The sequence below is a fragment of the Stegastes partitus genome, unplaced genomic scaffold, assembly GCF_000690725.1.
Source record: "Stegastes partitus isolate 25-593 unplaced genomic scaffold, Stegastes_partitus-1.0.2 Scaffold350, whole genome shotgun sequence".
Classification (NCBI taxonomy): domain Eukaryota; kingdom Metazoa; phylum Chordata; class Actinopteri; family Pomacentridae; genus Stegastes; species Stegastes partitus.
The window spans coordinates 147,560-159,436 of NW_007578081.1; the positions used below are offsets into that span (position 1 = coordinate 147,560).

Sequence of the window (11,877 nt, forward strand, 5' to 3'; positions counted from 1 at the left end):
TTACTCTTCCTGTCTTCAGCAAATTTCTGTTCTTTTTTTTTTATTCCACTGAAAGTAAGTGCAAATAGAAGTGCCAAGGGAGCCACTTCAGATGATTGGGAAGAATTTATAAGAGCCCTTTGTGAGACAGTCATTGATTTCACTGTCTTTCTCTGCCCATCTGTGTTGTTCGGGGCCTTCGGGCTGCTGTCTGCTATCCCACAACAAACACGCCATGGGGGGTGAGCAAGCCACAGCCCAATCCACGGGGTTCTTTATCAATCAATATGACCTTCTAGAGCGCTGATTCTTCTCTTCACTTCTGCCTTCACCCGCCAGCCCCGCGGTTCACACTGCCCACTGGGTAATGTAGACTTTTAGCACCCGCAGAGCTGATGCAATCTGCGCTCATTACCTGGGTGTCCTTTGCAAAGACAGCAGCAGGTTAACGTAATGATGTGAAGTGCTCGAGCTTGTCTGCAGGATTCAGCACAGCCAGGAGTACAGTGTATTTGCAACCCGCCGGCGTGACATTGAGTCGTGGAGCGACTCCTCGGTGAACCATTAAAATCAGTCCTAGAAAAATCTCAGGAAGAACAAGAAATGGATTTAATAAACGAATACAGTCGTTCTGGGAATTCGAGTCCGGAATGTTTTCATTTTCTCCGACTGAGGACTGGTGCGCTAATTGGGTTACGTGGGCTCAGCAAGGAAGTTGTCAAGCTTCAGGGGTTTTTATTTGTGCCTGGCTGTCAAATCACAGCCCAGGGCAGTGACCCTCATGGCGATGCCCCCACGAGGCCCTTTAAGGTACAGCTGTCTGGTGAGTCAGTCCAGAAGCCCGACTTTCCCAGAAAACCCCAGGTTCTGAGGTGACAGGGTGACAGAAGGCAAGAGGCCACACAGCTTGGCATTATGGGAGAGTTTACTGCTCCTTGTGGATCCGGCTTAGCGGCTGCTGAGCCACGCTCGCTGTGTCACCTTCCTTTTATCGGACAAAAACAAGCCGATCATCACTCTGGACATCACAGAAACACACATTTTGAAACTGCATGTGATTAATGTGTCATCCTGGAAGTGGCAGCGTTCTGGTTTTAAATGTTTAAACTGCCTGATACTTGTGTATTTCACATAAACAGACAGTTTTGTGTTTATTCAAAAGAGGCTTTTAAGAATGCCGCTGTGCTTCAGCTGATTATGCCACATTTACTTGATGGAAAGTGTTTGCATATGAGCTCAAAAATTTAATGAGTCAAAAGGTAATAATATGGTTTGGCGCTGATTTTTTTTTCCTCCCTCGCTATTTTGAACCAAGTCTGTGACACTTACAAGGCCACCCTACCAGCCCAGATGTGGGGACTTTACCAGATGTGGTCCAACTGGTGGGATGAGGACACTGGCTAATTGTTCCCTGCCTCACAGGGAGAAAGCAGCCGAGGTAGAAAAAGGTCACCAGCCACAAGTCACAGCTGCTAATGACATACAAATGGAAGGCCACTGATAACAGAGAGCGATACGGTGAAAGTGTTTGCATCTGTGCATACGGTCACTGTAAAGTTTGCCACATGAAGCTAATGACAGAGAGCAAGTCTGACTCTTCCAGACTCACATCTAACCAGAAGTGGCCTTCTCTCACCTTTTGCCGGATAACATCGTCTTGTCTTTTACTGTAAATAAATCCCCCTAATCTAGAGAAAATTGAAAAACAACAAATCATATTTAATAAAAAAAAGATCTTCAGATGACGGACGTGAGCGCGACACCTTTCCCCGCCCACTTAAATGCTGTTATAATGAAGCTGCCTCCACCTCGTTGTGAACCATAATTGCAGCATTAGGTGAGTGTGCCAAGTGAGCAGAATGTGCCGAGAGAAAAAATCAATTTAAAGAATATTCAATACTTCACAGCGCACACAGAACGCACGGCCCATTCAAACATGCATTTATGCCTGTCTATATATGGAATACATCCAGAACCGCTGGCAGGTGATGATAAACACTGTGTTTGTGCGGTTTGACACAAAGAACACAAGAGATAAATAGATTCGATTGACAGTCTTATTGCAGAGCTGAACACTGAGGATGATGACAATTGTCAGTTGCGTAGTTTGACATCTAAACAAAGGGAACGAAACATGTGAGATAAGTTCTAGCTATGAAGATGAATCACTGTATACGGACAAAGCATGATGAACTAAATATGCATGGTTAAACTTAATATATGATGAGAACAAAAATTAACAAGCGGCTATATTTTCGTAAGAAATCTGAGGACGAAAACGCATAAATAGGAAAATAAACAAAGCTTAGCATCCCAGGTTAAGGAAAAAGGAAGCCACACCTGAACTACAACCCCTTCTACAAGCTGCTCATCAACCAGCCAGCTCCAGGCTCCTCCCTACTGCTCCACTTACAGGTCAAAGTTAACCCTCCCCTCGCCACTCTTCACATCAAAACACGCATGTGGGAATGAGCGCACGTATGCGTGCCCGTCCAAAGGCGGCCACGGTGGTAGCGGCTTCCGGGGGGAATTGAAATTAATGAGTGTAATCAGAAGCAAACAGCGAGCCAGGCAAGGGCAATTAATACAAGCAAAGTGAGCAGAGCTGCTGGTTTGCTCGGCCAGGCATGGCTGGAGCTGAAGAGATGGAGGATTAAGATGCAACCACAGACAAACTCCACAGCTTTTCCACACGCAGCAGATGTCCGCGGAGGGAAGGCGCTGGGAGCCTGGCACCGACACGCATCCGCCAACCGGCCGCTTGGTCAGCCCGGCCCAATACAAGCTGACAACCTCCTGGCAGCATTCAGATAACACCATCTTCTCTGTTTAGTTTGAGAGCCAAGGGAAGGAACTCACGGGGGCCCCTGCGCTGCATACGAAAGGGACTCATTGCAAAGCTGCACAGTGGTGCCACTATGTGTGAAAGAGAGAGATAGAGGAACATAAAGAGATAGAGAGAGAGAGAGAGAGAGAGAGAGAGGAGGGGAGGGCATTGTGTGCGAGCTCAACTCAAGTACATCTCAATGTGAGGGACATTTTTTTGTTACCCCTGCGTTGCCTCCATGTTTTTCTGATTGAAACATCCTTGAATGCATTCATTCCTTCAAGCATACATAATTGCCCCAGTAAAAATAAACACATTGGATCCAGCTGCCTTCAGAAACGGCTCTGCTTGTTGTTTCCTTTAATTGACGCTAAACGACAGTGTCACCGCCCAGGATCTTTTCACTCAGCCCTCGCTTTGTTGCCTTGAATGGCGTTTGTTCCCCCGACGGTCTCGCGTTTCCACTGTTTACGTGAGATAATGATGCATGTGTAAGGGTACACTGCCAGGCCAAGAGAGGGGCTGATATGAACTGTGACGGCTGCCTCATCGGTCCAAAACAATTTGCGTTAAAGTGGGGCAATGATGTCAGCTCAGACATGGGGGAATGAAATAAAGACAGATGCGACAGGGGGAATATGCGATGCACGGAGAGAATAAAGGCCCGCGTACACTCCCAATAAGGTCGTAAAGGTCAGCTGGGGTCAAACAAACACGATTGTACATCATGTTGTGAACTTATTACCTCGTTGTGTAATCCCCTTAAAATGTAAATGTTATTACTTTGCATGCATCTCGAGTCTAAGTGGGGATTTCCAGGATATTACTACTACACTGTGGCAAGCGTGGAATATAATGTCTTTCTCTTTAGCTATGCTTAAAATGCAGTAATTACCACGTGTAGAAGCAGAGCAGTACAATTCAGCTAAAGATCCAGGAACGACCGCAGCGCCCCGTCAGCTCCATAACCCCAAGAGAGAAAAAAATAAAACCCTTCCTCAGAAAAAGATAAAGTATTAGGTTTGAGAACTGTGGATTGCGGCTTTAACGCCAAACACTGTTGACCTCATTTCCTCCTCCACAAGTTAGGCGCTTGTTTCGGTGCAGTTTGGGAGCGTACCGGTTTATGAAACACTGCGGGGTTGGAGGGCAAGTCCAACAAAATGACAACGCTGTCAAAGTTTGATTGAATTCTCCTCCAGCAGCATTTTTTTTTTTTGTCAACAGGAGAAATATCATTGCCTATTGATTGATTTGTTTCTCATTCATAAAGCCGGTGCTTTGTCGTCCACAGAATGAAGACTACAGAGAATTCGGTGTTAAAGCCGTCGCTGGCACCGTCGCCGGTACAGATAAATTACTGACACTTCAATAACTTGTGAAATACGTGCTTCTGTGCCTATGAAAGCCAACAGTTTAACGTGTCTCTCTTTTAGAACCCCATTACTTTAATGGAGGACAATTCGAGCTTGAGAAATTTACAGTTTTCCTCATGGATGTGGCCAGATAGAAATTGCCTGGTAGCATCAGCTCACTCAGACTGCACTTGTGAATTGATGAGTTTCCTCAATAGTGCTAAAAGGATTTTTTTTTTTCTCTTGCTCTTTTCATAAATAGGGATCAAAGTCTTTCCTCTTTCTGGTGTAACGTGTCTGCCCTCTTCTGGCCTCATGTTGTCATGAGGTCAAGTCGTGTTGGCTTATTGCTGCCTAAAACAAATAATTAACACGGTGTATGCCGTTCCAAATCAGATTGTAAAAATAAATAAACAAGACTTTTACCTATAGACAAACACTTTATAGTAGTTCTGTGTTGACGTTTATTCTTTACGGTGGAAGCATATAGCAAAGCCGCTAATTACTCATAGTACATAAGTGTGATCGTTTTATAGAAATAAAATTAATTCCTCATTTTGCACTAAAAGCTTGGACCTACTTGCAGAATTCCTTGAACTGCTGGAGAGCACCCTGGGTATTCCCGGACCTTACTTCAAGAATTAATGCTCCAGTAATATTTAAAAACTACACTTTGGCATAAATAGATCTGTAAAGCCATCAGAATGTCAGCACGAAGCCTTTAATAAAGTCATCTTTGATAACTAATGAGGCTGTTTCTCGGAGCACGATGAACATCCAATCAGTCACAATCAAAGTAAAAAGTGGAGAAAAAAAATGGTTTCACAATTAAAGCAGCAGTTTCCATGGTTCACCACCCATAAGCTATTTCAAAGAGGCATGGATCTAAGTTTTAGCATGTTTCTTTATGAGAAACACACTTCCCCATAATAGGAGGGGAAAGGAAAAAAAGAAAAAGCTCTCCGGAGTCAAAACCATCACCAGACGCCACTGCAGCGGTATTTTTGAACCCGTGCGTCAGAGCTGCGCCCGTGCCCAAACCGCTTATTAAAACGCAGGGAAGCCAAGTGCCATAAAGACAGAAGGCGAGCAGCTTGTTATTATTCTTTCTGAGAGGTGAACAGGCTGAGATCAATGGCTGCAGTGGTTTCCCCTCACCACAACTATGGCCCTGTAAAGCACAAAGGGCCGTGCGGCTCCGACCCATACAGTCACAGATATTAACTATTCCAGGGGCCTTTGAAAGAGGCTGCCAAGAATAATTTCCCACATGTAACATTTCCCACCAAAGCCACACAGTCATACTGGCATATTCTGTGCCCCACCAGGTCCTGCAGGCCCTGCCTAGGATGACAGAGTAGAATCAATGAAAAAACAGATCCGCTTTATTAAAAAGGAGTCAACTTGGAGCGTTTGATTAATTATTTAGTTGTGTCACCATAATGAGGCATATACTGTACAACATATCAGCACAAAAGCTGCATTGTGCAGCTGAAATGTGGCTTAAAAGCCCCATCGAGACACAAGCGAAGCTGCTGTGGGGACCAAGCCTTCATTTCTAAAACTAATGGACTCTGACATCGCCTCTCATTTGTTGTTGCTCAGTGTTTGATTGTACACCGAGGATCTGTGTTAATGATGACAAGGCTGGAATACCCCCCGTCTCCATGTGATCTGGATCGCACCATGTGTGTTGACAAGCAGTCAGCCCTGCCCTAACGATTTGCATATTGAGATCAGAATAAATTGCAACTGGAAAAACAAGAAAGCATTTCAACACCAGTGGGTAGGATGTCAGCAATAAGGTACACATTACACGCCAATACCACATGTAAATGGAGCATTATACTCACCCTGAGCTTCCTGATATTTATCCTGAAGAATTAAGAGCTTTATGCATGTCATATGCCATTTTGGCCAGTAAAAACAGTCAGGCATGAAACAGTGGAGCTGTTCTTCCTGACCAGAGTTTATAAATGTGTATTTTTACATCTGATGACGGACCGAGCGGTGACATCACTCCAGCGTGGTGTGGCAGGCTGCCAGCCTGTAGTGACACCTGCAATCAAACCTGCCTAAAGGGCACGAAACTGGTCAAATTTAATGGACTCTGGCACAAGATATCAGCCAGTGGCAGAGCTGTCAGGCTTGCACGCCCAGAGCGGCAAACTGATCAAGATGCTGTCCTTCAATGCATACATGTTTGCCCTCTGCTGCCATGTGAGGAGTGGAACTTAGAAAACACAGCGACAGTTAACCAGGAGCCACGGGACTGCACAGCATCTGGACTCTATGAGGACGCAGAGTGATTCAAAGTGATCCTTGCTGTGTTTTAGTTTGGGACAAATTAGTCTTAAATCTCATGCAAATTTTGTGCTGAATTACACAGAAAGCAAACACGTGCTCTTACAAACTACAGGATGTTAATGTTTCCCCACAGCTGCGCGATTCTGACAAAATGTTCTGAACAATATTTGATGTAGTGAAGCAGCTGATCGAGACGACGGCTGGTGACTCAGCAGTACGCATTACACCAACAGGCATCGTGTTATTGTCTGTGAGAGGAAGAGATAACAAAAATTTAAACAGCACAAATTAATCATAAGACACAATTCATCAGGAGGTGACGATTTGAAAGACCAGTGTCTACAAACTACACGATCATCAGCCCCAGCATTTCAATGTGTTTCAACAATAAACCTGCAAGAAAAAACAACATTTCAGATCATTTGATGAACATATTTGTTTTAATATCAGACATACCCACCACTGGTTCTGAATGATAGGCAAAATAAAAAAAATAAAACAACTTATTGCAATTATTTTGACAGATATTGTGATACGAGTGAAAATCTTACTGTCGATATTTGCATTTCTTCTCTAATCAAGCGGATATAAAAATGATGTGATGAGCAGATTCGTCTGGAGATGATGATTTACAGGCCAGGGATTGTCTGTAGCACCACAAATGCTTCATTTATGTTGTGACACGTTTTACATCTGTCAAAAAAATTGCACTTTATGCCATTTGTATATTGCACTTAGTCATGTTTCCCGATCCACCACAGACCTTTGCTTAAAACTAATAATCTGTAAACATTCCCGGCCTTAACTCATCCCATGAAAACACAGAGGCCTCAGATTATACAACACAAAATTAATTTTACTTGACTTTGTACTGTCAAATGAAGAAACAAAACATTTCTTCTGTTTGCAACCTACAGCTCAACAACAATCACTGAAGTCTTTGTGTGGAATTCGTCATATATTTACACGAGCATATCCAAGACTATATCAGATATCGCATAAGGCACAGGCTGCCAAAGCCCAACATGCTTTGGAAGAAGCTAGAGTATGTTTAACCTTTTAACAAAGTGGTCCCAGAACAGCGGCAACAGAGGTGTGCTTTTTCTAATAAGCAAAAAGAAACCTACCTTGGACCATTTTTTTTTTTTAAAGTTGCATCATTGCTGGAATAGTGTCCAACCACCCGTACATTCTGACATGATGCTTAAGTTAAAAGTCAGGTTTGTCAGGAAAGTTGCCACGTTTAAAATCTGACCTCAACCTGCCAGTGTGATGTGGTCACGCAGTAAAAGAGAGCAGTCAAAAGGAACCTCCATCCTGACTGTCATCAGCTGCAGAGTAGCTGCAGTTCACTGGAGTTGTAGCTTAAAGCAGGCGCTGCCACCTCCGCTCCCCCGAGGGCCTCCTGTCCTTTAATCTTCAGGTTGACAAACTTTATCTTCCAGCTGTTGTGGTCTAGCGGGGAACGAATAAGGCCAAATATTTGCTCGAAGATGCCGAGACAGGCTGCATCTCTGTGGATGGTCCCGGCCACGGCCACCAGCACCAGGCCGTGCGGGGAGACCAGGGCCTTGAGGCCGAAAGGCTCCAGGTTTGGACAGAAGAGGAGGCGCTCTTCCTTGGTCAGGGCCGAAAGACGAAGGCTAACTAGCTCAGCACCCAGAAAGTCTTCCATCTGTTCACTGCCAGTTCTGAAAACGATGCACCAGAGTTAGTTTTTGGGTTATTTTTCTCCTTCAAGTTACCGTGTAGGTAAGAAAATGCAAACCACAGAGTCACATCATCAGTATCAACTGGTCTTGACTGAATTATTAATTTAAGGTGCAGATTACAACAGCAGTTCGTATAGCCCTGTGCTATATCAGTTAAATGTCAATGACTCTGTAACCGTATGACCCTAAATAACTGCAATATTTCTAAGTTGGAGTATTGTTTACCATCAACATTCAAAAACAAATATTTGAAACACTATGCTAAAAACAAAGGCCACAAAGTACAAACTCAAAGCAACAAAAGTAAATAAACCTGTGATCACTGACATACAGGTCAGAGAACTTGTGATTACTGACAAAAAAAACAAGTACAAAGTGTTTTCCATTCAGCCTGACTACATGGACATGGATCTAAAATGATCTTTACCTGTCCCTAATCATACCAAAGTCTTAGCTGGCAAATTGATTCCCAGTTTATAAAAACTTGACAGAGGAGGAATATTCAAGCACACTATCAAAACCCTTTATTGCATTGACTTCTTACTGTGTAATCTGTATTTTCAATTTAGTTTGTTTTTAATTTTACATAAGAGCAAATTCCTACTGTTCACTTTAAGAGTAAGGCAACCACTGTTGGTGATCATTTAAAATCAAAGTGACATTGCACTGAGGTGTCACCATTTCTGTTTCATACTGTATATCACTGTTAATGCAGTTCTTACCGGGAGAGGAGGCGGAGCTTCACATCTGGCCAGAAGTGTTGTGGTCCCCAGTCTTGAGGCTGTTGGCCTAGTGACGGGTTCTGACTGTTCATGAGCTGGAAGAACCACTGGCAGAACTGCTGCCCGAGGACCAGCGGGTCAAAGCCCACCCCAGCCTTCATATCCGTGGAGTCTGATGCTGTCTCTGTGGGCCGTTGCCTTCGGTTCCCATCTGGGTCTCCTCGATGGCTCTCGTCAACTACAACCTTAATGGAATGACAGGTTTTTGCGACACATTGCTCTGTAGGCCTCTAAACACTACAAGAACTACGGTCCAACAACAAAAGCCTCAAAACGCCGAACCGGGAGCCTTTTTTTTCCTTGTAGCAAGAGATCAAAGCACTGGTCATTTCTGAAACACCACTACGACCTTTATTACATCTTATTCTGCACACATACGGAAAAGTCTTCAGACTGATTCTGGGGAAAATAAAAAGCAAGTCCTGCTCAGAATTCAAAGCTTGTGACAAGATGATTTTTTTTAATAACTTCCATTCAGCATGGATTTAAGTTGGCCTATATGCTAAAACATTAGCCCTGCTTTATTTTAAAGGTCATTTCGTTGTTAAACCAACAACTGCTGGTGCTTCTACCTACGATGTAAAGAGAATAAAAGCCCAGTGTATTTAGAGCACAAAGCATTATTTTAATGACACCAGCATTTATGTGGCAATAAATTCCCAACATTGAAAACTGTCCCACTGAACAGCTTTAACAGAAGATCAAATTGTGTCATTATGACTTTGTCTTCCTTGTAATCATCAGATGAAGACACCGGTATTAAATAAATGAACATTGCCACATACCTCTGAAGCCTACTTTTCATGTATTGAGTTATTAACATATAATAAAGACCCACTCTGGTGAAAATCTGTTTGTTTGTTTTTTTACCTTGTTTAAATGTCTATAAGGTGTTTTCTTCATCATGTGATTTAGTAGCGTAGAGACGTTTTAAAGTGTTTGAGCAAAGTCAGAGCTCAAGTTGCACATTTCAGAGGATATAGAGACAGAGACCAGTTTATAGAGCTTAATCATTGACCAAGCTTTTGGAAACTGGCTTCTGATTAGTAAGAAAGAAGGAAAATATGCCAAGAAATGGTGGTTTCATATTATTAGACTTCAAGTTATTCACCATTTTCTGTGTACAGTTAATTACACTGTAATGCCCCCTCTGTCTCAGGCTAAGTCCTCTTTGCGTTGTCATGTCAAACCTCCTTTTCTTACCTTTGCTGACGACCAAAGCTGCAGTGTCCTTCTCACCAGCTGGTGTTTCTCACTGTTTGGGGGCATCGCCACCCCTTCCTTGGCCAGGTACTTAAATATCAGCTCACGCTGAACCTTCTTCCTTCTCAGGAGCTCTTCAGCATCTTTAGTGAAGGAGAGGATTGTCTCCGTAGCCTCTACATTGACAAAGAAACAGAAAGTACAAGACAAGATAAAGATCCTATATTGTGCACCTTTTCTGCAACTTAACCAAAGTCTCACAACAAGTGTGTCGTTCATGTTTTCAGCTGATTCAGAGATGGGTTGTTTCACTGTGACTGTATAAGCTCTGGTTTTAGCTCTGTTCCAAATCGGCTGTTTCAGTGTCTGCAGCCTTAAACGCAGCTGAGTTGCTGCTGTCCACGCCCCTTCAGGAAAAAGACTCTGAGTGTGTGAAATCAGAACTTTGAATCACTTACAACCTTCTCTTAATTATTTTACATAGAAATAAATTCACAGCACACCCGTCACTTTTAACTGATTATATGATTAGTTTGTCAGACAACAACACAAATCAGTAGTGTAGTGATGCAAACTGGCAGTTTGGAAATGTGAGTGACTGCAGTTTCAGTCCTGGTTCTGTTTACTGACAACCCAAACAGAAAAACACATTGATGTTGATGTAAATACGGCAGGCAACATGATAAAGCAGTGACCCACCCCATGTTCGTTTATTGGTTTCACGTTGGTTTTAAAGTTCCCACCACTTCTGAATGGCTTCACCATTACAATCTCATCATAGTTAAGGGCTTGAAAAGTGCCAGGAGTGAACATTTTCTTCATTCTGGTAGTTTAATCATAGCAACTAGACTTGCTTGAGTTCCTTGAAGACGCGTCACCTCTCATCCAAGAGGCTTCATCAGGTCTGACTGACTAGATAGGAGTTCCAGATATCCTTATGGAGCTGTTAACACCTGAGTTTCGGTTTCCATTATGGGTTTGTTGCTCCTCCTCCTCGTTACAACAAGGGAACAACAAACCCCCAACTGAAACTCAGGTGTTAGTGGCTCCTTAAGTATATCTGGAACTCCCAAGTAGTCAGTCAGAACTGATGAAGCCTCTTGGATGAGAGGTGGAACGTCTTCAAGGAACTCAAGTAAATCCGGTTGCGACGATTAAACTACGAGGATAACCATGACCTGGGTGACTGAGAATCCTCCCAGACAACTAAAAGTCTCATTATCTTAACATGGTGCACTTTAGCTAGGTAGTCGCGACATAACACCGGAAATGACGGTTTTTCTATCCCTGGTGTCACAACACTGGCAAATAGTTATTTCCTTATTGGTTAAAGTATAAAACAAATATCTCAGTTCACGGCTGAGGAGACTCTGAGCCTCACTGGCAGACTTTGCATCCTCGGTTAGCTGACTTCCTGTGCTAGCTGCTACACATCGAGAGCTCACCTGAGATGTTTTCCACAACTATCATCTTATTGGTCACCGTGTCACTGAGCGACAGAAGGTCACTTTTGCTCATTAAGTTCAGGATTTTTGTAAATCCAACGCGCTCTGTCTCTGTTAGTCCTTGCATCTTCGCAAAACAAACATTTAACTGCTTTCGTCCATTTGTGTCCTGCACAGAAATGTGTCCGTACAGGAACAAGCGTCGGTGCGGATTCGGTCCGCGCAAAGCTACGGTTGCTATGGTGCTACTGCTGCGTTCAGAGGGAC

General features: G+C 43.4%; 1 protein-coding gene across 1 annotated transcript; it reads right to left on the reverse strand.

The window, feature by feature from the left end:
* Window positions 1–6,886: 6,886 nt before the first annotated feature.
* Window positions 6,887–11,737, reverse strand: cunh3orf38 (chromosome unknown C3orf38 homolog). Its single transcript, XM_008284177.1, has 4 exons — window positions 11,611–11,737; window positions 10,166–10,341; window positions 8,903–9,147; window positions 6,887–8,159 (listed from the first exon to the last, which is right to left on the reverse strand). Exons 1-4 carry the CDS (start codon window positions 11,735–11,737, stop codon window positions 7,796–7,798), a joined length of 912 nt encoding a protein of 303 aa, XP_008282399.1. The 3' UTR covers window positions 6,887–7,795.
* Window positions 11,738–11,877: the final 140 nt, after the last annotated feature.